The sequence below is a fragment of the Coregonus lavaretus genome, assembly GCF_964263955.1.
Source record: "Coregonus lavaretus genome assembly, chromosome: 1".
Taxonomy (NCBI): domain Eukaryota; kingdom Metazoa; phylum Chordata; class Actinopteri; order Salmoniformes; family Salmonidae; genus Coregonus; species Coregonus lavaretus.
The window spans coordinates 8495674-8520822 of NC_139988.1; the positions used below are offsets into that span (position 1 = coordinate 8495674).

Consider the following 25149-nt stretch of genomic DNA (forward strand, 5'->3'; position numbering starts at 1 on the left):
TAACCTAAATGACAGTGAAAAGAAGGAAGCCTGTACAGAATACAAATATTTCCAAACATACATCCTGTTTGCAGTAAGGCACTAAAGTAAAACTGTGGCAAAGAAACAAACTTTATGTCCTGAAAATCCAACACAACACATCACTGAGTACCACTCTTCATATTTTCAAGCATGGTGGTGGCTGCATCATGTTATGGGTCTGCTTGTCATCAGCAAGGACTAGGGAGTTTTTTTTAGGATAAAAATAAACAGCTAAGCACATATTTTTTCCTTATCTATTGTTTACTTAACACTTATTTTTCTTTAAACTGCATTGTTGGTTAAGGGCTTGTAAGTAAGCATTTCACTGTTGTATTCGGCGCATGTGACAAATACAATTTGATTTGATTTGATTTTAAATTCACCTTTCAGCAGGACAATAACCTAAAACAGGACACATCTACACTGGAGTTGCTTACCAAGACAACATTGAATGCTCCTGAGTGTCTTTAATACTTATGTAAATTAGATATTTCTGTATTTCTTTTTCAATACATTTGCAAACATTTCTAAAAACATGTTTTCACTTCGTCAGATGGGTGAGAAAAATATATATTTGATCAATTTAGAATTCAGGCTGTCAAGGGGTATGAATACTTTCTGAAGGCACTGTACGTCAGCAAATTTAAATACATGACAATACAATTTTGGGCAGAAAGTTAAAAGCTAACTTCCATTTCATTCATGAGTGACAGCGTTAAAGCAAAACCTAGCAAAGTGTGACACTGTAAATTACAATCAAACTGAATGACTTCCTGTAAATTACAATCAAACTGAATGACTTCCTATATATTACAATCAAACTGAACGACTTCCTGTAAATTACAATCAAACTGAATGCGGCTGAAAGCGGCAACGCAGATTCTCATTGGCTGAGCCTGGGTCTCTACAATAAAAACAGTGCCATCTCATCTAAGGCAGGCAGGTGCCCTTCACATAGTGATGGCATACATTCTCCCTACGCGACTCAGCCACTCTCGCACCGCCTGGCGCACACGGAGGTCAGTCACGTGACAGGTCAGCTGACTAATGCAGGGGAACATGGCGGGCTGCAGGGCCACGAAGGTAGGGTCTGGGAGGAGCTGGATCTGAGTCAAAATGGTCAGAACCATGTTGGTCCACGCCTAGAGGGAGAGAAAGAGAGAAAGATAATTACTCTTACATTTGAGTGCAACATGCGTTTATTCAATAATCAAAAGAAAACTGGATAAATCAAAAACAAAAATGTACTTTCTGTTATCACCCAATTGACCATAGACTGAGTGATGTTTCTCCAGCATGTGGTCCTACCTGTATCTGAGCCTCTGAGTCTCTGATGGAGACGTTATGGGAGCTGGCTGTAGAACCGGAGCGGGATCTGATATTTTCCTGCCTCAGCACCTCTGGCCCAGCACTGAACGAGTGTCTCATGGGCCCCGGGTCCACCAGCTGCTGGGGCCTCTGTGGGACGGACGACTCTGGGCCCCTCATGGTCCCTGCCTCACCCGTCTTCTCTCCCCCCTTGGTCTCCTTCACGAAGGTGGTATGCTGCTGCTGCTTCCTCTTCTTGTACTCGATCATCAGCTTGGTGATGGTCTTGTCGGTGGCGATGGTGTATAGCTTGTTCCCAGCACTCTCCCACCACTCCTTCTTGCGGCCCGCTGGGTATCTCCTCTCCCCTCTGAGGTGTGGCAGGCTGTCCATGCAGTAGCCAGCAGTAGGGCTGTGGGTGTCCTCCGACGGCGTCTCCGCTAGCTGGGAGCGCACACCGTCGTCTGAGGGTGTTCCACGGCCGGAAAGGCCTCCCGTTGAGGCCGTGGGAGTCTCGGGGGTGGAGGGGAAGATGGGCAGGAAGAAGAGGGGGTCCCCCCGGAGGACAGGCACTGCCTCGTCCACCACGTTCTCCTGATCCAGGTGCATCTGGATGTAGTTATTGCAGAGGTCCATGCAGAGCTTGTGCAGCCGCTTGACCAGCCAGGCCCAGTCTGCGCTGCTGACTGGCTGGATGCTGAGTGAGGGGACGGTGGCCCTCCACTTACGCTTCTCATTCCCCTGCGGGGGGCTCACCTGGGCCGTCTCCTCAAAGATGTCCTCATCCTCGGAAGAGCACTGCTGGGAGGAGTCAGAGCTGCCCTCGTCCTCCTCGTACAGGATCTTCTTCACCAGCTCAGCCGTGATGCTCTCCTGGTTGGTGAGCGTGGCACACAGCAGGGCCTGGAAGTAGATGTTGAAGCTCATGGCAGACTGGCGGTACAGGTTGGCAGCGCCACACACCCCAGACACCTTCATCAGCAGGTACTTGAGGCCCGGGCGCGTGTCGAAGTCCCGGGCCGTGCGGTAGGAGTCCAGCAGCAGGTCGAAGATGATGGCCAGGTTCTGCATGGAGATGTAGCGCAGGAAACCAGCTGGTCTAGGATCAGATACTGGGGTGGTCTTCTCCTGGGCCTCAGCATCACCAGGGTGCTTCACAAACTCCTCCAGCAGGATGTCATACAGGTTCTGGAGCAGCACTTGGTGGGAAAGTAAGCTAACCACTATAGTTCTGAAAGGAATCCTGTGGTCAGATGGAGAAAAGGGTTATTAAAGCCATTGATGAAAACAGATGCCTATATTACTGATGCAGTAGTTCTGATTGTCAGAAACACGTAACGGGATTTGAGCAATACATTTTCCTTATTGGGAGAATATGAGAAATGGTATTTAAGCGAGCAGGTTGCTGGACTTCTTGACTTCACACATGCAAGTACACATGACTTAACTAACGTTTTATAACAGTCTGCTTTTAATATAAGACATACATTTCCCCAGCTGAAGTCTTCATCATCTGTACAGTAGCTTATGCCATCTGATAAAATATGTTGACAGAATATAATTATGTTTACGGTACATGACATTGAATAGATGATCTTTAAAAACATCAGGTAATGAACTAAGACAGGTGGGTGAATGCTGCTCACAGTAAACCAGAATCATGGCATGGATGTCATCAAAGTGCTCTTACCCAATTTTTCTGCAGCAAGTCCAGCACAAGAAAGAGATCAGAGGCATGTAAGGAGGGAATGAGTCTGAATATACTACACATCATAATCGACATTCTGAACAGTATGAGTAAAGGCTGTGAACCCAGACATGAACTGTAACACACCAGTGTGAATAGATTAGAATAGAGCAACAATTTAAAGTTGACGATGTACTGTACATGACAGGTTGAACACACAGTATATAAACTTTACACACAGGGACAGATTTAATATGTTTTTGCAGTGCTTGTACCTGGTGCAAACGTTTAGTACAACTGTCCCACTGACTCAAGCCACCAGACTAGCTATGTATTTAAAAGTTGCCAACCTTTTCTGAGTATGACCATTGGATTGCTGGTCTGACGGGAGCTCTATGATGAGCACACAGGACTGGGCATGCTCAAAGCCTTCCTTGCTGTTGGGGGTTTTAGGGGAGCACTGGGTGTCCAGCATAAACACCTAAAGACAGAAGGAAGTTAGGAGGAAGTTAGGAGACAGGAGGAATTCATGTTCAACCGCTATATAGTCATACTGAACAACATCCAGAAGATTTGAGATATAATACAAGAGATTTGAAATTTTGTCTAATAACAGCTATTATAACAGCTAGATTGATGAATAGTATGTATTTGACCCAGGTCTGATTGTAGACTGCCACACATGTACATATGTCACATCAACATGCATGTAGCCGGCTGCGTTTAAACAGGCAGCCCAATTCTGATCTTTTTTTCACTAATGTTTTTTTTGACCAATCAGATCTGAAAAAGATCTGACGTGATTGGTCAAAAGACCAATTAGTGGAAAAAATATCAGAATAGGGCTGCCTGTGTGAATGCAGCTGCCTAGGCCTAGATTAAATCTGGACCACGGAAGATCTGCGTAATACCGCAATTCACATTTAAAGGTCATTTCCGATTGAGCCGACATATGCAGTCTCTGCAAACAAGGAAACATTGCCTTTAAATAGTGCATAGCTGAAAAGGGGCGACTGAATCTAGCTCCTAGTGTGTAAGTTCCATCACATGTATATAGAGTAGTGTTGCATGTACAGTAGTGTTGCATGTACAGTAGTGTTGCATGTACGGTAGTGCTGCATGTACAGTAGTGTTGTATGTACGGTAGTGTTGCATGTACAGTAGTGCTGCATGTACGGTAGTGTTGCATGTACAGTAGTGTTGCATGTACAGTAGTGCTGTATGTACGGTAGTGTTTCATGTACAGTAGTGTTACATGTACAGTAGTGCTGCATGTACGGTAGTGTTGCATGTACGGTAGTGTTGCATGTACGGTAGTGCTGCATGTACAGTAGTGTTGCATGTACAGTAGTGTTGCATGTACAGTAGTGCTGTATGTACGGTAGTGTTTCATGTACAGTAGTGTTACATGTACGGTAATGCTGCATGTATGGTAGTGTTGCATGTACGGTAGTGTTGCATGTACGGTAGTGTTGCATGTACAGTAGTGTTGCATGTACAGTAGTGTTGCATGTACAGTAGTGCTGCATGTACAGTAGTGTTGCATGTACAGTAGTGTTGCATGTACGGTAGTGCTGCATGTACAGTAGTGCTGCATGTACAGTAGTGTTACATGTACAGTAGTTGCATGTACGGTAGTGCTGCATGTACAGTAGTGTTGCATGTACAGTAGTGTGTGGTGGAGGAGGGTCACCTGCTGGGCCATGGCTCTGATTCTCCAGTACTCTGCCTCAGCAGAGGGGGAGTGGGACGGCGCGGCCACCTTAACCTCACAGGCATCCCCAGAGGAGCTGTCTGAACCACTACGGAAACACGCCAGCAGATTCTACACAGCGACACAGACACACAATACAACAATGTAGTCTAGTACTCTGACATGTATGCTGAAGCTGTACAGTCTGGTGCACGAGGTTCCATCCAATGTGATCCAGTCAACAGGATCTAGAACACACAGCACACTGACGGAACCATCCCCATCAGACACATGGAACTTCATACAGTGGTCCCAGTCATGTACAGCTGAGACAGTAAAAGTACACATACACCTAGGATTCTATTTATCTAATAATAAAGTACTGAATGACAGTAATCCCAACATACAGTACTGTAACTAAGAATCTAAAAATCTAAAAATAATATAATAATATAATAATACTTTTAGCAACAACAAAAATATTTGTCAATTTCCAATCTGTAGAAACAATGAGAATAGAAAGGTTCAGAACTTTTGTGAAACATCTCAGCACAGTTGAAAAACATATGGCAAATAGAAATCCAATATGGATGGTGTTAAGAGATAGATAGGAGGGGTTGAATGGAGCTGAAGGTTGGGACTAATAACAACAAATAACAACAAGATAACTAATGTAAAACATACTGTGTCAATAATACGTATATAGGTTATAGGTTAAGAACTCTTGTGAAAGAGCACAGTTTTAAAGATATGGCATATCGAAGCAAACCGGATGGACATCATGAAAATGATTGGAGAGGTTGAGGGTAGAGGAAGTTCAGGAGTATAAACAAACAAAATAGAACTATTGTAAGATTGACTGTGTCCATAAAATGTATATAGCATGTATAAGCTGGAAGTAGAGGCCTAAGCGTTGTTGTTCACTAGTTTACTCAAATGAGGGGAGGGGTGGTAGGGTTAGAAAGTAATAAAGGAAACAATTTTTTTTAAGGGTATATATATATATGTATGTATATGTATTTATACAGTTGAAGTCGGAAGTTTACATACACTTAGGTTGGAGTCATTAAAACTCGTTTTTCAACCACTCCACAAATGTCTTGTTAACAAACTATAGTTTTGGCAAGTCGTTTAGGACATCTACTTTGTGCATGATACAAGTAATTTTTCCAACAGTTGTTTACAGACAGATTATTTCACTTATAATTCACTGTATCACAATTCCAGTGGGTCAGAAGTCTACATACACTAAATTGACTGTGCCTTTAAACAGCTTGGAAAATTCCAGAAAATTATGTCATGGCTTTAGAAGCTTCTGATAGGCTAATTGACATCATTTGAGTCAATTGGAGGTGTACCTGTGGATGTATTTCAAGGCCTACCTTCAAACTCAGTGCCTCTTTGCTTGACATCATGGGTAAATCAAAAGAAATCAGCCAAGACCTCAGAAAAAAAATTGTAGACCTCCACAAGTCTGGTTCATCCTTGGGAGCAATTTCCAAACGCCTGAAGGTACCACATTCATCTGTACAAACAATAGTACGCAAGTATAAACACCATGGGACCACGCAGCCGTCATACCGCTCAGGAAGGAGACGCGTTCTGTCTCCTAGAGATGAACGTACTTTGGTGCGAAAAGTGCAAATCAATCTCAGAACAGCAGCAAAGGAACTTGTGAAGATGCTGGAGGAAACAGGTACAAAGGTATCTATATCCACAGTAAAACGAGTCCTATATCGACATAACCTGAAAGGCCGCTCAGCAAGGAAGAAGCCACTGCTCCAAAACCTCCATAAAAAAGCCAGACTACGGTTTGCAACTGCACATGGGGACAAATATTGTACTTTTTGAAGAAATGTCCTCTGGTCTGATTAAACAAAAATAGAACTGTTTGGCCATAATGTCCATCGTTATGTTTGGAGGAAAAAGGGGGCGGCTTGCAACCGAAGAACACCATCCCAACCGTGAAGCATGGGGGTGGCAGCATCATGCTGTGGGGGTGCTTTGCTGCAGGAGGGACTGGTGCAATTCACAAAATAGATGGCATCATGAGGAAGGAAAATTATGTGGATATATTGAAGCAACATCTTAAGACATCAGTCAGGAAGTTAAAGCTTGGTCGCAAATGGGTCTTCCAAATGGACAATGACCCCAAGCATACTTCCAAAGTTGTGGCAAAATGGCTTAAGGACAACAAAGTCAAGGTTTTGGAGTGGCCATCACAAAGCCCTGACCTCAATCCTATAGAAAACGTGTGCGAGCAAGGAGGCCTGCAAACCTGACTCAGTTACACCAGCTCTGTCAGGAGGAATGGGCCAAAATTCACCCAATTTATTGTGGGAAGCTTTTGGAAGGCTACCCAACACGTTTGACCCAAGTTAAACAATTTAAAGGCAATGCTACCAAATACTAATTGAGTGTATGTAAACTTCTGACCCACTGGGAATGTGATGAAAGAAATAAAAGCTGAAATAAATCATTCTCTCTACTATTATTCTGACATTTCACATTCTTAAAATAAAGTGGTGATCCTAACTGACCTAAAACAGCAGGGAATTTTTACCAGGATTAAATGTCAGGAATTGTGAAAAACTGAGTTTAAATGTATTTGGCTAAGGTGTATGTAAACTTCCGACTTCAACTGTATATTTGTATGGATGTATATGTATATATACACAATACCGTTCAAAAGTTTGGGGTCACTTAGAAATGTCCTTGTTTTCGAAAGAAAAGCCATTTTTTTAAACCATTTAAATAACATCAAATTGATCAGAAATACAGTGTAGACATTGTTAATGTTGTAAATGGCTATTGTAGGTGGAAATGGCTGATTTTTTATGGAATATCTACATAGGCGTACAGAGGCCCATTATCAGCAACCATCAGTCCTGTGTTCCAATGGCACGTTGTGTTTGCTAATCCAAGTTTATCATTTTAAAAAGGCTAATGATCATTAGAAAACCCTTTTGCAATTATGTTAGCACAGCTGAAAACTGTTGTGCTGATTAAAGAAGCAATAAAACATGGCCTTCTTGAGACTAGTTGAGTATCTGAAGCATCAGCAAGTGTGGGTTCGATTACAGGCTCAAAATGGCCAGAAACAAATAACTTTCTTCTGAAACTCATCAGTCTATTCTTGCTCTGAGAAATGAAGGCTATTCTATGTGAGAAATTGCCAAGAAACTGAAGATCTCGTACAACGCTGTGTACTACTCCCTTCACAGAACAGCGCAAACTGGCTCTAACCAGAATAGAAAGAGGAGTGGGAGGCCCTGGTGCACAACTGAGCAAGAGGTCAAATACATTAGAGTGTCTAGTTTGAGAAACAGGCGCCTCACAGGTCCTCAACTGGCAGCTTCATTAAATAGTACCCGCAAAACACCAGTCTCAACATCAACAGTGAAGAGGCGACTCCGGGATGCTGGCCTTCTAGGCAGAGTTGCAAAGAAAAAGCCATATCTCAGACTGCCCATCTTAAAATTTTCTTTTTATTGGCCAGTCTGAGATATAGCTTTTGGAAGTGATGCAGACAATTACATTGATGGAAGTTACAATCTATCTGCATTATTAAAAAGAGAAGAAAAAAATAAGAAGAAGAATCTAAAAAGAAAGTAATGAATGACAGTAATCCCAACATAATCCCAACGTGGTTCTCTGTAGCTCAGCTGGTAGAGCACGGCGCTTGTAACGCCAAGGTAGTGGGTTCGATCCCCGGGACCACCCATACACAAAAAAAAATGTATGCAGGCATGACTGTAAGTCGCTTTGGATAAAAGCGTCTGCTAAATGGCATATTATTATTATTATTATTATTATATTATACAGTACTGTAACTAAGAATCAAAATGTATAGTAAGTGGACATTTACTTTTACTACACTCTTAAAAATAAATGTGCAAGTTGGAACCAGATAAGGTTCTTGAGCGCGATGCCATAGGGGAACTACTTTAAGGTGAACCTTTGCCCAAGTCTGAGGTCTTGAGCGCTCTGGAGCAGGTTTTCATCAAGGATCTCTCTGTGCCTTTTGGCAAACTCCAAGCGAGCTGTCATGTGCCTTTTACTGAGGATTGGCTTCCGTCTTGCCACTCTACTACAGTGCCTTGCAAAAGTATTCATTCCTTTGGTGTTTTTCCTATTTTGTTGCATTACAACCTGGAATTTAAATTGATTTTTATTTGAATTTCATGTAATGTACATACACAAAATAGTCAAAATTGGTGAAGTGAAATGAAAAAAATAACTTGTTTCAACAAATTCTAAAATATAAATAACCAAAAAGTGGTGCATGCATATTTATTCACCCCCTTCGCTATGAAGCCCCTAAATAAGATCTGGTGCAACCAATTACCTTCAGAAGTCACATAATTAGTTAAATAAAGTCCACCTGTGTGCAATCTAAGTGTCACATGATCTGTCACATTATCTCAGTATATACACACCTGTTCTGAAAGGCCCCAGAGTCTGCAACACCACTAAGCAAGGGGCATCACCAAGCAAGCGGCACCATGAAGAGCAATGAGCTCTCCAAACAGGTCAGGGACAAAGTTGTGCAGAAGTACAGATCAGGGTTGGGTTATAAACAATATCTGATACTTTGAACATCCCACGGAGCACCATTAAATCCATTATTAAAGAATGGAAAGAATATGGCACCTCAACAAATCTGCCAAGAGAGGGCCGCCCACCAAAACTCAAGGACCAGGCAATGAGGGCATTCATCAGAGAGGCAACAAAGAGACCAAAGATAACCCTGAAGGAGCTGCAAAGCTCCACAACGGAGATTGGAGTATCTGTACATAGGACCACTTTAAGCCGTACAGTCCACAGAGCTGGGCTTTATGGAAGAGTGGCCAGAAAAAAGCCATTGCTTAAAGAAAAAAATAATAAGCTTATAGAGACATACCCCAAGAGCCTTGCAGCTGTAATAGTTATGCACGCTCAAGGTTCCAGTTTGTTTCACAATAAAACATATTTTGCATCTTCAAAGTGGTAGGCATGTTGTGTAAATCAAATGATTCAAACCCCCAAAAAATACATTATTCTAAGGTTCTTCTAAGGTTCTAAGGCAACAAAATAGGAAAAATGCCAAGTGGGGTGAATACTTTCGCAATCCACTGTATAGAGGCCGGATGGTGGAGTGCTGCAGAGATTGTTGTCCTTCTGGAAGGTTCTCCCATCTCCACAGAGGAACTCTGGAGCTCTGTCAGAGTGACCATCGGGTTCTTGGTCACCTCCCGGGTTCTTGGTCACCTCCCTGACCAAGGCCCTTCTCCCCCAATTGCTCAGTTTGGCCGGGCGGCCAGCTCTAGGAAGAGTCTTGGTGGTTCCAAACTTCTTCCATTAAACAATGATGGAGGCCACTGTGTTCTTGGGGACCTTCAATGCTGCAGACATTTTTTGGTACCCTTCCCCAGATCTGTGCCTTGACACAATCCTGTTTCGGAACTCTACGGAGGATTCCTTCGACCTCATGGCTTGGTTTTTGCTCTGACATGCACTGTCAACTGTGGGACCTTATATAGACAGGTGTGTGCCTTTCCAAATCATGTCCAATCAATTGAATTTACCACAGGTCGACTCCAATCAAGTTGTAGAGACATCTCAAGGATAATCAATGGAAACAGGATGCACCTGAGCTCAATTTCAAGTCTCATAGAAAAGGGTCTGAATACTTATGTAAATAAGGTAAATCTGTTTGTTTTTTAAATACATTTGCAAACATTTCTACAAACCTATTTTTGCTTTGTCATTATAGGGTATTGTGTGTAGATTGAGATTTTTTAAAAACTGTAATCCATTTTAGAATAAGGCTGTAACATAACAAAATATGGAAAAGGGGAAGGGGTCTGAATACTTTCCGAATGCACTGTATATATAATATGATAATATAACAATATAAGTCCTTTACCTTGACAGGCTCCAGGGTTAGGGTTAAATATATATAGATAATATAACAATATAAGGCCTTTACCTTCACAGGCTCCAGCGTGGCAGAGAAGGCATCCTGCAGGGCACAGCAGGCCAGATGCCACATCTCCTCAGTGAAGACAGGGCCTACTGTCACCAACACGTACCTGCCACAGGAAGAGACAAACACCTGTCACCTAAAGCTCAGTCATACACATTATGTGTGTCTCTCTCTCTCTCTGTGTGTGTGTGTGTGTGTGGCCACCTGATACAGGAGCAGCCCACTCTAGAGATGGTCTCAGCAGGTTCAGCCACACAGGCCACCAGCAGCTTGAAGAGGTCCTTCAGCATCAGGTTGATCAGATTCTCATAGCCAATATCTACAGGAGCACAGAGATATGAAGGATATGGACAGAGGCACAACCAGGATCTGGGGCCGTCCCACTTGTCAAAAACTGGTTGAATCAACGTTGTTTCCATGTCATTTCAACAACAAAATTAAATGTGATATTGAATCAACGTGGTAAACTGATTTGGATTGTGTGTGTGTAAGGGAATTTCATTTTTTCACCCAACTTTTAACCTAAATCCAATGTTACGGTGAATATTTTTGATTTCACATTGTATTCACATTAGTTGACAACTCAACCAAATGTGACCAGTTTCAGGAAACTAGGCGTATGTCGCAAGTCACGACTTCGATAGAGAGCCATTTAAACGTTTTTTAATTAATTTATCAAAATGTGTTTTTTGGCAGAAATGCCTTCTGGAACATGTAAACTTTCATGTGCCTTAATAACACACTTGTATGCCATCTGTAAATACGAATAGAATTGTTAAATTACGAGCCTTGTTGGTTAAGCCACAGAAAAAGACAGCAACCTTCCCACTAGCCATGATTGGCTGAGATAATGAGTGGACTGGACATGCCAAAAGAGGAGTTCAGATTGGTCTGCCATATAAAAGTCTTCTGTCAGTCTGTGTTGGTAATCCTGTCAAACGCGGCTTAAAAAAAAAAAAAATATTGTGTAGTGGAGCTGCATACAGTGAGGGAAAAAAGTATTTGATCCCCTGCTGATTTTGTACGTTTGCCCACTGACAAAGAAATGATCAGTCTATAATTTTAATGGTAGGTTTATTTGAACAGTGAGAGACAGAATAACAACAAAAAAATCCAGAAAGACGCATGTAAAAATTGTTATAAATTGATTTGCATTTTAATGAGGGAAATAAATATTTGACCCCCTCTCAATCAGAAAGATTTCTGGCTCCCTGGTCTCTTTTATACAGGTAACGAGCTGAGATTAGGAGCACACTCTTAAAGGGAGTGCTCCTAATCTCAGCTTGTTACCTGTATAAAAGACACCTGTCCACAGAAGCAATCAATCAATCAGATTCCAAACTCTCCACCATGGCCAAGACCATAGAGCTTTCCAAGGATGTCAGGGACAAGATTGTAGACCTACACAAGGCTGGAATGGGCTAGAAATCAAATCAAATCAAATCAAATTGTATTGGTCACATGCGCCGAATACAACAGGTGCAGACATTACAGTGAGACCATCGCCAAGCAGCTTGGTGAGAAGGTGACAACAGTTGGTGCGATTATTCGCAAATGGAAGAAACACAAAATAACTGTCAATCTCCCTCAGCCTGGGGCTCCATGCAAGATCTCACCTCGTGGCGTTGCAATGATCATGAGAACGGTGAGGAATCAGCCCAGAACTACACGGGAGGATCTTGTCAATGACCTCAAGGCAGCTGGGACCATAGTCACCAAGAAAACAATTGGTAACACACTACGCTGTGAAGGACTGAAATCCTGCAGCGCCCGCAAGGTCCCCCTGCTCAAGAAAGCACATATATAGGGCCATCTGAAGTTTGCCAATTAACATCTGAATGATTCAGAGGAGAACTGGGTGAAAGTGTTGTGGTCAGATGAGACCAAAATTGAGCTCTTTGGCATCAACTCAACACGCTGTGTTTGGAGGAGGAGGAATGCTGCCTATGACTCCAAGAACACCATCCCCACCGTCAAACATGGAGGTGGAAACATTATGCTTTGGGGGTGTTTTTCTGCTAAGGGGACAGGACAACTTCACCGCATCAAAGGGACGATGGACGGGGCCATGTACCGTCAAATATTGGGTGAGAACCTCCTTCCCTCAGCCAGGGCATTGAAAATGGGTCGTGGATGGGTATTCCAGCATGACAATGACCCAAAACACACGGCCAAAGCAACAAAGGAATGACTCAAGAAGAAGCACATTAAGGTCCTGGAGTGGCCTAGCCAGTCTCCAGACCTTAATCCCATAGACAATCTGTGGAGGTAGCTGAAGGTTCGAGTTGCCAAACGTCAGCCTCGAAACCTTAATGACTTGGAGAAGATCTGCAAATAGGAGTGGGACAAAATCCCTCCTGAGATGTGTGCAAACCTGGTGGCCAACTACAAGAAACGTCTGACCTCTGTGATTTCCAACAAGGGTTTTGCCACCAAGTACTAAGTCATGTTTTGCAGAGGGGTCAAATACTTATTTCCCTCATTAAAATGCAAATCAATTTCTAACATTTTTGACATGCGTTTTTCTGGATTTTGTTGTTGTTATTCTGTCTCTCACTGTTCAAATAAACCTACCATTAAAATTATAGATTGATCATGTCTTTGTCAGTGGGCAAACGTACAAAATCAGCAGGGGATCAAATACTTTTTTCCCTCACTGTAAGTGTTGCTTACCACTTTCTGGAGGACCGAGTTTTGAAATCAGTGGAATTAGAGTATGATAGCTAAAGAGATGGCGAAAACACCTGTCTCCGGATTACATCTTCAAACTAAGGAAGGGCAACCGTGGCATGGCATCAGTGACAGGGAGACGCATCCATCATGCATGATGATGTACGGGTAAGATCGTCTAGCTAGCTACATTTTCAGATATTACACGTTTCTAATTTTGACAGAAAGTGTTTCATTTCAAGATAAAGTGTACTATTAGCTAACTAGCTAACGTTAGCTGGCTGGCTCACTAGCTAACTTTACGTGAATGACGTTATTATTCGTATCCCAGAGCTGTTTGCTTTTCTAGTTAGAACCTAATGTTAGCTAGCTAACATTAAACCTGTTTGGTTAGCTCCCAGCAGATTCATGCAGGGTAGTAACGACATGATTTGACACCATGTTCATTGTTGTTTAACTAGCTAACGTTAGCTGGCTGGCTCGTTATCTAACGTTACGTGACGTATGTGATCTTACACGTTGTTTACCTAGCTAGGTTAATTGTTTAGCTAGCTAGCTACATGTCTTAAGCTAAAGTGTACAACACCCGTTGAATATGGCCGGTGTCAGTAAACATCAGCAAAAAAGCTTAATAAAATTGTTGCCAGCAGAGCTGGTTAGGCTGTTTTCATGTTATCCGGAGGTAAACAAATCATTGGCCAGAGCGTCAAGTGTGCGTTCTGAAAGCTCCGGGAGCTAAACGAGATGGGTGAGGCTAAAGCTTAAGAGGATGTGAATGATGCTGAATGTGGGTAGACAAAGAAGAGCTCATCACTAGATACCAAAACATTCAAATGCCATTTTCTCAAAAGTGAGTTTACAAGTTTATCAACTTTCAATGCAGAATTACTTTCCCATTGTTCCCCAAATGCAGTGTATGATATACCATTTTCTAGCTCTGAGTCTCTACTTTTATCCAATGTAAAAAACACAATTTCAAATTTTTCTACATAAGACCAAATCCAGGTGTTGAGTCACAAATGTAAATAAAAACTAGATGTTCAACTGACGTCTGTGCCCAGTGGGGGATTTATCAAGCATCTCATAATATGAGTCAGGATCAGGTTTTCCCTGCCCATGTAATATATTTTAAAAGTGATCTAAAAGGCAAAACTGATCCTAAAACTGATCCTAAAACAGCAATCCTACTCTGAGACCCTGGGAACATCTGTTTCACAAACACCTATTTTGTCTGTCTAAATGTCTAAGTTAACTTCCATCTCTGCTGCTAGCTGTGTACACTTCCATCTCTGCTGCTAGCTGTGTACACTTCCATCTGTACACTTCCATCTCTGCTGCTAGTTGTGTACACTTCCGTCTCTGCTGCTAGCTGTGTACACTTCCGTCTCTGCTGCTAGCTGTGTACACTTCCGTCTCTGCTGCTAGCTGTGTACACTTCCGTCTCTGCTGCTAGCTGTGTACACTTCCGTCTCTGCTGCTAGCTGTGTACACTTCCGTCTCTGCTGCTAGCTGTGTACACTTCCGTCTCTGCTGACAGCTGTGTACACTTCCGTCTCTGCTGACAGCTGTGTACACTTCCTCCGTCTCTGCTGACAGCTGTGTACACTTCCGTCTCTGCTGACAGCTGTGTACAATTCCGTCTCTGCTGCTAGCTTTGTGTACACTTCCGTCTCTGCTGCTAGCTTTGTGTACACTTCCGTCTCTGCTGCTAGCTTTGTGTACACTTCCGTCTCTGCTGCTAGCTTTGTGTACACTTCCGTCTCTGCTGCTAGCTGTGTACACTTCCATCTCTGCTGCTAGCTTTGTGTACACTTCCGTCTCTGCTGCTAGCTGTGTACACTTCCGTCTCTGCTGCTAGCTGTGTACACTTCCGTCTCTGCTGCTAGCTGTGTACACTTCTGTCTCTGCTGCTAGCTGTGTACACTTCCGTCTCTGCTGCTAGCTTTGTGCACACTTCCATTTCTGCTGCTAGCTTTGTGCACACTTCCATTTCTGCTGATAGCTGTGAACACTTCCATTTCTGCTGATAGCTGTGTACACTTCCATCTCTGCTGCTAGCTGTGCACACTTACATTTCTGCTGATAGCTGTGTACACTTCCATCTCTGCTGATAGCTTTGTGTACACTTCCATCTCTGATGCTAGCTGTGCACACTTACATTTCTGCTGATAGCTGTGCACACTTCCATCTCTGCTGATAGCTGTGCACACTTCCATCTCTGCTGATAGCTGTGCACACTTCCATCTCTGCTGATAGCTGTGTACACGTCCATCTCTGCTGCTAGCTGTGTACACTTCCAGCTCTGCTGCTAGCTGTGCACACTTCCATCTCTAGCTGTGCACACTTCCATCTCTGCTGCTAGCTGTGTACACTTCCATCTCTGCTGCTAGCTGTGTACACTTCCAGCTCTGCTGCTAGCTGTGTACACTTCCAGCTCTGCTGCTAGCTGTGTACACTTCCAGCTCTGCTGCTAGCTGTGTACACTTCCGTCTCTGCTGCTAGCTGTGTACACTTCCGTCTCTGCTGCTAGCTGTGTACACTTCCGTCTCTGCTGCTAGCTGTGTACACTTCCGTCTCTGCTGACAGCTGTGTACACTTCCGTCTCTGCTGACAGCTGTGTACACTTCCGTCTCTGCTGCTAGCTGTGTACACTTCCGTCTCTGCTGACAGCTGTGTACACTTCCGTCTCTGCTGCTAGCTGTGTACACTTCCGTCTCTGCTGACAGCTGTGTACACTTCCGTCTCTGCTGACAGCTGTGTACACTTCCGTCTCTGCTGCTAGCTTTGTGTACACTTCCATCTCTGCTGCTAGCTTTGTGTACACTTCCGTCTCTGCTGCTAGCTTTGTGTACACTTCCGTCTCTGCTGCTAGCTTTTTGTACACTTCCGTCTCTGCTGCTAGCTGTGTACACTTCCGTCTCTGCTGCTAGCTGTGTACACTTCCGTCTCTGCTGCTAGCTGTGTACACTTCCATCTCTGCTGTTAGCTGTGCACACTTCCATCTCTGCTGCTAGCTGTGCACACTTCCATCTCTGCTGCTAGCTGTGCACACTTCCATCTCTGCTGCTAGCTGTGCACACTTCCATCTCTGCTGCTAGCTGTGCACGCTTCCATCTCTGCTGCTAGCTGTGCACGCTTCCATCTCTGCTGCTAGCTGTGCACACTTCCATCTCTGCTGCTAGCTGTGCACACTTCCTTCTATGCTGCTAGCTTTGTGTACACTATCTTATATGCTGCTAGCTGTGTACACTTCCTTCTATGCTGCTAGCTGTGCACACTTCCATCTCTGCTAGCTGTGTACACTATGCTCGACCACCACTCGGGTCATTTCCATTGTCTTTCCAAGGCCACTGTACCTGAGTGGATGAAGCTTTGAATGTGCTCCACCACCAGCTCACAGCACAGCCCAATGGCGTGCTTGAAGTTGGCTGCGGCTATGTCCCAGTACGCATGGTCACCATGGCTACGCTGCAGCCAGAGTGACATTACAGGAAGAAGAAGCTGGATCACGGAGAATAAGGCAAAGCCCGGTCCTATGGAGGTGAAAAAAAGTACTGACGGTTGGTTTTCATGTAGGCTACGTTAATCTTGATTATGTGACTTTTAGAAGATAATCACCCAGACCATGTAAAACCAAACTTCAGTGGATAGTGTTGAATTGGGCCTGTCCTGTGGTGTCATGGTATCTCTTCTCACCTGGTAAGTTGGTGAGCTCTCTGAGAAGTTCAAACAGCAGTTCCAGGGTGGGTGGCTGGTGCTGCCGGGGGCAGTTAGATACCGCTGCAGTCAGCTGCTCCAGCAGCAGGATCCACACCTGGATCAGGCCTGTGTCATCGTCAAACTCAGCCAGGACACAGTCCATGCCATCCTCACTGCTGACAGACCTCTCCTGGGCCCTCATGGGCAGGCTGGCCAGCCGGGCTCCCAGGAACACTGGCTTAGAAGGCATCTTGTAGATTTTGGCAAGCAGCTGCAGCAGAAAACATCATTACATTAACATTTTAGTCATTTAGCAGACGCTCTTATCCAGAGCGACTTACAGTTTTTAGTGAGTGCATACATTTTTCATACTGGCCCCCTGTGGGAATCGAACCCACAACCCTGGCGTTGCAAGCGCCATGCTCTACCAACTGAGCTACAGGATCATCATAAGTAGATGGGAGAAGTCTTCCTGTAGAAGGGTTGTGACCCTTTATTTATCAATTTTAATAGACTTTCTGGAAGCCCGTCTGATAAGAGGACTCATTTTAGTGTGACACCCATTGGAAATAGCTAAGGTGGCCCATGGGCCAGTGTTTTCCTACCTGGGAGCACTTCCTTAGGTAGTCCAGAGCAGGGAGGCACAGTTCTGTAGAACTGTAGCCAGTGGCATTGACACAGTCCCCAATCTCCTTATAGTCCACTTCTCCTGGGAACAAGGCACCAGTGTTTGATGGCAGTAATCATTTCCATTATATCTTACAAATAACATGAACATTCAATGTCTCCGTCTACAAATGTGATGATCATAACAATAGTATTACACACCCACAGAGAAAAATCATGTAATCATCTTATTTACCTGACTTACCTAAACCTTTGACAAACTTGATAAGGCACATGATGTAGTCAGTTGCTGCGTTGGCGAAGACCTGAATGTTGTCGGTGTTGATAAACGCTTCAAAGACATCAAACACGGGTGCCTGAGACTTCCCTGCATTAGAGACGGAGCAGAAAACAACCTCAAAGACACAGGAATCTCCTTAGAGAGAGGGGACAAGGCTCCAACAGATCTCCTGCTGCTGAGACCACCTGTGCAGTACATTAGGGAATACAATAATACAACAGAAATATGTTACCTGTGCAGTACATTAGGGAATACAATAATACAACAGAAATATGTTACCTGTGCAGTACATTAGGGAATACAATAATACAACAGAAATATGTTACCTGTGCAGTACATTAGGTAATACAATAATACAACAGAAATATGTTACCTGTGCAGTACATTAGGTAATACAATAATACAACATAAATATGTTACCTGTGCAGTACATTAGGGAATACAATAATACAACAGAAATATGTTACCTGTGCAGTACATTAGGTAATACAATAATACAACAGAAATATGTTACCTGTGCAGTACATTAGGTAATACAATAATACAACATAAATATGTTACCTGTGCAGTACATTAGGGAATACAATAATACAACAGAAATATGTTACCTGTGCAGTACATTAGGTAATACAATAATACAACAGAAATATGTTACCTTTGCAGTGCATTAGGGAATACAATAATACAACAGAAACATTGAGATGTAATAAACTCTAAGACTAGGCTGCCTGTCAGACATACATACCCATGGAGTATTCTCCTATCAGGTAGTCTTTCATGTCTGTCCCATGCACGGTCCTCAGGGCACTGAATAAGGGTCTCCAGCCAGACTGGATCTGAGGGGAACACATCTCTACCAGCTCCCCTATGGATGTGACCACCTGACAGACAAACAGCAGGTTCTTAACTACCGGGTCAACTAATTATAAGAGGGTGTTAAGGAGACCTTATGTGTGTGAGAGACAACTAACCTGGTCCTGTACGTCCTCGTCACACAGCTCCAGCTGCATGATGTGTTCGAAGGGTCTGAAGAGCGCCTCGTTAAAGTGGAAGTGAGGAAGCTCTGCCCAGCTGGTCAGCACCTCCATCAGAACGTCATGGATGAAGGACACAGCCTTCTGGGATACATGGCGCTCTTTGTGGCAGGCAGCCTCAGAGGAGACAGAGAGAAACAGAAATGAGAACAATATATGCCTAATTTAAACTGCAGAAAGGGTGAACCTGTTAGGCCACGCCAGATCAGTGATCGTGGAGGAGAGGACATAAGCAAAGGAGGCCACACAGTTGAGACGCATTCCCTGAGCTCCTACCTCCACCAGGTGTGGTGCACCTCCTACCTCCACCAGGTGTGGTGCTCCTACCTGTGTGGTGGTACTCCTACCTCACCCAGGTCTGGTTGTGCTCCTACCTCCACCAGGTGTGGTGGTGCTCCTTCCTCCACCAGGTGTGGTGGTGCTCCTACCTGTGTGGTGCTCCTACCTCCACCAGGTATGGTGCTCCTACCTCCGCCTGGTGTAGCGCTCCTACCTCCGCCAGGTGTGGTGGTGCGCCTACCTCCGCCAGGTGTGGTGGTGCTCCTACCTCCGCCAGGTGTGGTGGTGCTCCTACCTCCGCCAGGTGTGGTGGTGCTCCTACCTCTGCCAGGTGTGGTGGTGCTCCTACCTCCGCCAGGTGTGGTGGTGCTCCTACCTCCGCCAGGTGTGGTGGTGCGCCTACCTCTGCCAGGTGTGGTGCTCCTACCTGTGCGGTGCTCCTACCTCCGCCAGGTGTGGTGGTGCCCCTACCTCCACCAGGTGTGGTGCTCCTACCTGTGCGGTGCTCCTACCTCCACCAGGTGTGGTGGCGGTCCTACCTCCACCAGGTGTGGTGGTGCTCCTACCTCCACCAGGTGTGGTGCTCCTACCTGTGTGTTGCTCCTACATCCACCAGGTGTGGTGCTCCTACATCCATCAGGTGTGGGGCTCCTACCTGTGTGTTGTTCCTACCTCCACCAGGTGTGGTGCCACTACGCTCCAGGCCCTCATCATGTGCAGCAGGGGTCTGGTCTTATTCCTCACGATCCGCAGCATGGCCTCCCCTAGGCGGAACAGGTGCAGGGCGCTACGCCTGTCCATGGTGGACTTGGCCTCTCCTACAAGGACAAAGGCAACATGATGGTTCATTTGCTCCTGTAAAAGGCTATTTTTCCATGAACATTGTGGATCAGACCTGTGTCTAACTTTTGAGTTAGCACTTTTGGGACTGTTCCATTGTACTGGGCTAATTTGAATCAGGGTTTTGACCCAGGTCTGTTGGGAATGACAGTGTGCTGTGTTTGGTACCTGGCATGGCTAAGGAATAGTCTCCTGTCTCAGTGACTGAGTCAAAGAGCTGGGACTGAGATGCCTTCCTCAGCTGGTGCAGGAAACCCACCAGGCCAACCAGGTTAAGCTTACAGACGGAGTCCTCAAACAACCTGCAAAAAAGGACACACAGTGAAGAGCAAATGATTGTCAATGTATTCTTCAAACAGCAGAAAGGAATAATAATAAAATAATATAATATAATATGCCATTTAGCAGACGCTTTTATCCAAAGCGACTTACAGTCATGCGTGCATACATTTTTGTGTATGGGTGGTCCCGGGGATCGAACCCACTACCTTGGCGTTACAAGCGCCGTGCTCTACCAGCTGAGCTACAGAGGACCACAATTCTACAATGTAGAATGGAACAATTCTATGTAGGACCACAATTCTACAATGGAATCACCACAAGCCCATTGGAAATCTGTGGGACTATCATTTCAGGGTCTTTCTTTATTTGTACTATTTTCTACATTGTAGAATAATAGTGAAGACATCAAAACTATGAAATAACACATATGGAATCATGTAGTAACCAAAAAAGTGTTAAACAAATCAAAATATATTTTAGATTTTAGATTCTTCAAAGTAGCCACCCTTTGCCTTGATGACAGCTTTGCACACTCTTGGCATTCTCTCAACCATTCATGAGGTAGTCACCTGGAATTCATTTAAATTAACAGGTGTGCCTTGTTAATTTGTGGAATTTATATCCTTCTTAATGCATATGAGCCAATTAGTTGTGTTGTGACAAGGTAAGGTTGGTACACAGAAGATATCCCTATTTGGTAAAAGACCAAGTCCATATTATGGCAAGAACAGCTCAAATAAGCAAAGAGAAACGACAGTCCATCATTACTTTAAGACATGAAGGTCAGTCAATCCGGAATATTTCAAGAACTTTGAATGTTTCTTCAAATGCAATTGCAAAAACCATCAAGTGCTATGATGAAACTGGCTCTCATGAGGACCGCCACAGGAAAGGAAGACCCAGAGTTACCTCTGCTGCAGAGGATAAGTTCATTAGAGTTACCAGCCTCAGAAATCGGCAATTAACTGCACCTCAGATTGCAGGCCAAATAAATGAGAGTTGAAGTAACAGACACATCTCAACATCAGCTGGTCAGAGGAGACTGCGTGAATCAGGCCTTCATGGTTGAATTGCTGCAAAGAAACCACTACTAAAGGACACCAATAATAAGAAGACTTGCTTGGGCCAAGAAACACGAGCAATGGACATTAGACCGGGGAAATCTGTCCTTTGGTCTGATGAGTCCAAATTGAGATTTTTGGTTCCAACCGCCGTGTCTTTGTGAGAGGATGATCTCCGCATGTGTGGTTCCCACCGTGAAGCATGGAGGAGGACGTGTGATGGTGTGGGGGTGCTTTGCTCGTTACACTGTCTGGGATTTATTTAGAATTCAAGGCACACTTAACCAGCATGGCTACCACAGCATTCTGCAGCGATACGCCAGCCCATCTGGTTTGCGCTTAGTGTGACTATCATTTGATTTTCAACAAGACAATGACCCAAAACACACCTCCAGGCTGTGTAAGGGTTATTTGACCAAGAAGGAGAGTGATGGAGTGCTGCATCAGATGACTTGGCCTCCACAATCACCCGAACTCAACCCAATTGAGATGGTTTGGGATGAATTGGACCGCAGAGTGAAGGAAAAGCAGCCAACAAGTGCTCAGCATATGTGGGAATTCCTTCAAGACTGTTGGAAAAGCATTCCAGGTGAAGCTGGTTGAGAGAATGCCAAGAGTGTGCAAAGCTGTCATCAAGGCAAAGGGTGGCTACTTTGAAGAATCTAAAATATATTTTGATTTGTTTAACACTTTTTTGGTTACTACATGATTCTATATGTGTTATTTCATAGTTTTGATGTCTTCACTATTATTCTACAATGTAGAAAATAGTAAAAAGAAAGAAGAACCCTTGAATGAGTAGGTGTGTCCAAACTTTTGACTGGTACTGTAGTTCTGTAAACACTGCAGGCTATAGCTCATCCATCATGGCCTATGTCCAGAAGAGAACATGCTGCATGACCATGTGACTCTTTGTACAATCAATAGCAAATCATAAGCTGCATTTACACAGGCAGACCAATTCTGATCTTTTGACCAATTAGATCAGCTCTAAAAAGAGCTGAAGTGAAAAGATCTTATGTGATTGGTCAAAAGACCAATTAGTGGAAAAATATAATAATTGGCCTGCCTGTGTAAACATAGCCGTACTGGCCTGTGTCAAATACAGTCCAATACTTTCAAGTTTTTTAGCTGCGCTTGATCCACACTGTCACCTGGTGGCCACTTTCTTTACATGGCCGGCTGTTTTGTTCCTGACTTAAATTACAACATTTGTGTTGCAGCCTAGTAACATTCAGTCAACAGCAACTACATTGTTTTATATTCAGACATGGAAGTCAATGAAACAGAAAGACAAAGGACAATATGAAACTGAGTATGTGATTCAGACACAGTGGACAAAACATTAGAGTCCTGTAGCCTATAATGCGGTACCTGTCTGCCTGTGTAGATAGAGTGCAGACGGCCTTGGATGCAATGGTCCCCGTCATCAGGCTACGGTCCAGGCCTTTCCCCCAGCTGCCCTCCCTCAGCAGCTCCTGTAGGGACTGGGGCTGGATGACCGGCTGGCTGCTCAGGGCAAGCTCTCTATCCGGACTGGGCTCGCCGCACAAATCCAGCCCCAGGTCTAAGGCCTGCTGGGCCTGGGTGATGGTCATGGTGGCCTGGGAGCTGCCATCGCTGAAATGGCTGTGCTCCAGAGAGCTGACATATTCACTCACCCTGGATAGACAGAGACAGGTACGCTACTGTATTGTTCTGTCGTTACAGAGATTAGTGTTAGTAACCTGTGGCTGCAACTGTACCAAGAATCCAATGTAATACACTGTCATGAATGAATCCAATGTAATACACTGTCATGAATGAATCCAATGTAATACACTGTCATGAATGAATCCAATGTAATACGCTGTCATGAATGAATCCAATGTAATATGCTGTCATGAATGAATCCAATGTAATACGCCGTCATGAATGAATCCAATGTAATACGCCATCATGAATGAATCCAATGTAATACGCCGTCATGAATGAATCCAATGTAATACACCGTCATGAATGAATCCAATGTCATACACTGTCATGAATGAATCTAATGTCATACACTGTCATGAATGAATCAAGTGTAATACACTGTCATGAATGAATCAAGTGTAATACACTGTCATGAATGAATCAAGTGTAATACACTGTCATGAATGAATCCAATGTAATATGCTGTCATGAATGAATCCAATGTAATACGCTGTCATGAATGAATCCAATGTAATACGCTGTCATGAATGAATCCAATGTAATACATTGTCATGAATTAATCCAATGTAATACGTTGTCATGAATTAATCCAATGTAATACGCTGTCATGAATTAATCCAATGTAATATGCCGTCATGAATGAATCCAATGTAATACGCCATCATGAATGAATCCAATGTAATACGCTGTCATGAATGAATCCAATGTAATACACCGTCATGAATGAATCCAATGTCATACACTGTCATGAATGAATCTAATGTCATACACTGTCATGAATGAATCAAGTGTAATACAATGTCATGAATTAATTCAATGCAATACACTGTCATGAATGAATCAAGTGTAATACACTGTCATGAATGAATCAAGTATAATACACTTATGAATGAATCCAATGTAATATGCTGTCATGAATGAATCCAATGTAATATGCCATCATGAATGAATCCAATGTAATACGCTGTCATGAATGAATCCAATGTAATATGCCATCATGAATGCCTGTCTCAGCCTTTTCTGAATTGTTATGGAGAGGGTTTCTTCTTCTATGTCTCTGCATCGCCTGCCCTGCCACAGCTTGGCTGTGTTACCTGAAGACGTGGGGCCAGCAGTCCTGGTTGTGGCTGCCCATCTCCAGGCCCACGTTGAAGATGGCCTCCATGCAGAGCACGTGGGCCGTGTGCAGCCGCACCCCCTGAGGACGTCCCATCTGCTCCAGCTTCTGCTCCACGCACTGCTTGACTGGGAACACACACAGGATCAGAACAGATCCCAGCACTCCAGACAGCACCGCTCCAAAAACAAAATGTGACCATATGACAATGGGATCTTTTCTGAAATAGAGAGATTCTTTATCCTGTATCCTGTCTTGTGCAGTAATGACAAATCCAAAGTAATTTTTTGTGTCTACAGTAGATTTATAGTACAGTGGGTGTCTTAGTTTGAAACAGTCAATTGAATCCCTGTGTACAGCACAGTATGTTATGTGGGGGGCTGTAAGTACCTTGTGTGATGGCATCTCCAGACTCGCCCACCCCCCTCTCCTCCTTCTCCTCCTGCACACACGAGGCTGCTGCCATCTGGGCCAGAGCCGAGGCACAATTGGCAGCCACACCTAGAGAAGGCATGAATATTCATTAGATATAATGGTAAATAAGACAAGCTGGGCTGGGAGGGACTATGCCACCTGTCACAGAGTGCCTGGCCAATAGCAGCATCTACAGTCAAACAGAGAATCACAACAATTTATGGTCTTAATTCATACAGTATCATACAGTATCTATTTTCAATAGCTACACAAATAGGCCTATTAAGTATTCAGGAATTCGATTATCTTAAAACGTCTTTCTGGAAACATCTCTAAACCAGACCTGTAATCAAATCGTTTTTGTTTTCTTTCAAATACTTTGACCCAGCCTGCCTCTGATGTAAACACGCTAGCTAATGGGTTTACTACACCCTTCCTGTTTAAGGATTATAGTCAGTCAGGCAGGCATTATCT

The 25149-nt window shown here is 43.9% G+C and overlaps 1 protein-coding gene across 1 annotated transcript in view; it reads right to left on the reverse strand.

The window, feature by feature from the left end:
• Nucleotides 1–456: 456 nt before the first annotated feature.
• Nucleotides 457–25149, reverse strand: part of LOC311104544 (brefeldin A-inhibited guanine nucleotide-exchange protein 3-like) — a gene marked incomplete at its 5' end in the record, with an annotated part of 54832 nt that continues 30139 nt past the window's right edge. The window contains 17 exons of the mRNA XM_084146409.1: nucleotides 457–1163; nucleotides 1330–2572; nucleotides 3367–3497; nucleotides 4710–4841; nucleotides 10681–10783; nucleotides 10882–10996; nucleotides 16704–16880; nucleotides 17044–17317; nucleotides 17652–17755; nucleotides 17909–18040; nucleotides 18699–18834; nucleotides 18925–19104; nucleotides 19939–20084; nucleotides 20275–20408; nucleotides 22824–23111; nucleotides 24239–24389; nucleotides 24652–24762. Of these exons, the coding sequence (XP_084002535.1) occupies nucleotides 972–1163; nucleotides 1330–2572; nucleotides 3367–3497; nucleotides 4710–4841; nucleotides 10681–10783; nucleotides 10882–10996; nucleotides 16704–16880; nucleotides 17044–17317; nucleotides 17652–17755; nucleotides 17909–18040; nucleotides 18699–18834; nucleotides 18925–19104; nucleotides 19939–20084; nucleotides 20275–20408; nucleotides 22824–23111; nucleotides 24239–24389; nucleotides 24652–24762 (3749 nt within the window). The 3' untranslated portion in view covers nucleotides 457–971. The remainder of the gene's footprint in view (nucleotides 1164–1329; nucleotides 2573–3366; nucleotides 3498–4709; nucleotides 4842–10680; nucleotides 10784–10881; nucleotides 10997–16703; nucleotides 16881–17043; nucleotides 17318–17651; nucleotides 17756–17908; nucleotides 18041–18698; nucleotides 18835–18924; nucleotides 19105–19938; nucleotides 20085–20274; nucleotides 20409–22823; nucleotides 23112–24238; nucleotides 24390–24651; nucleotides 24763–25149) is intronic.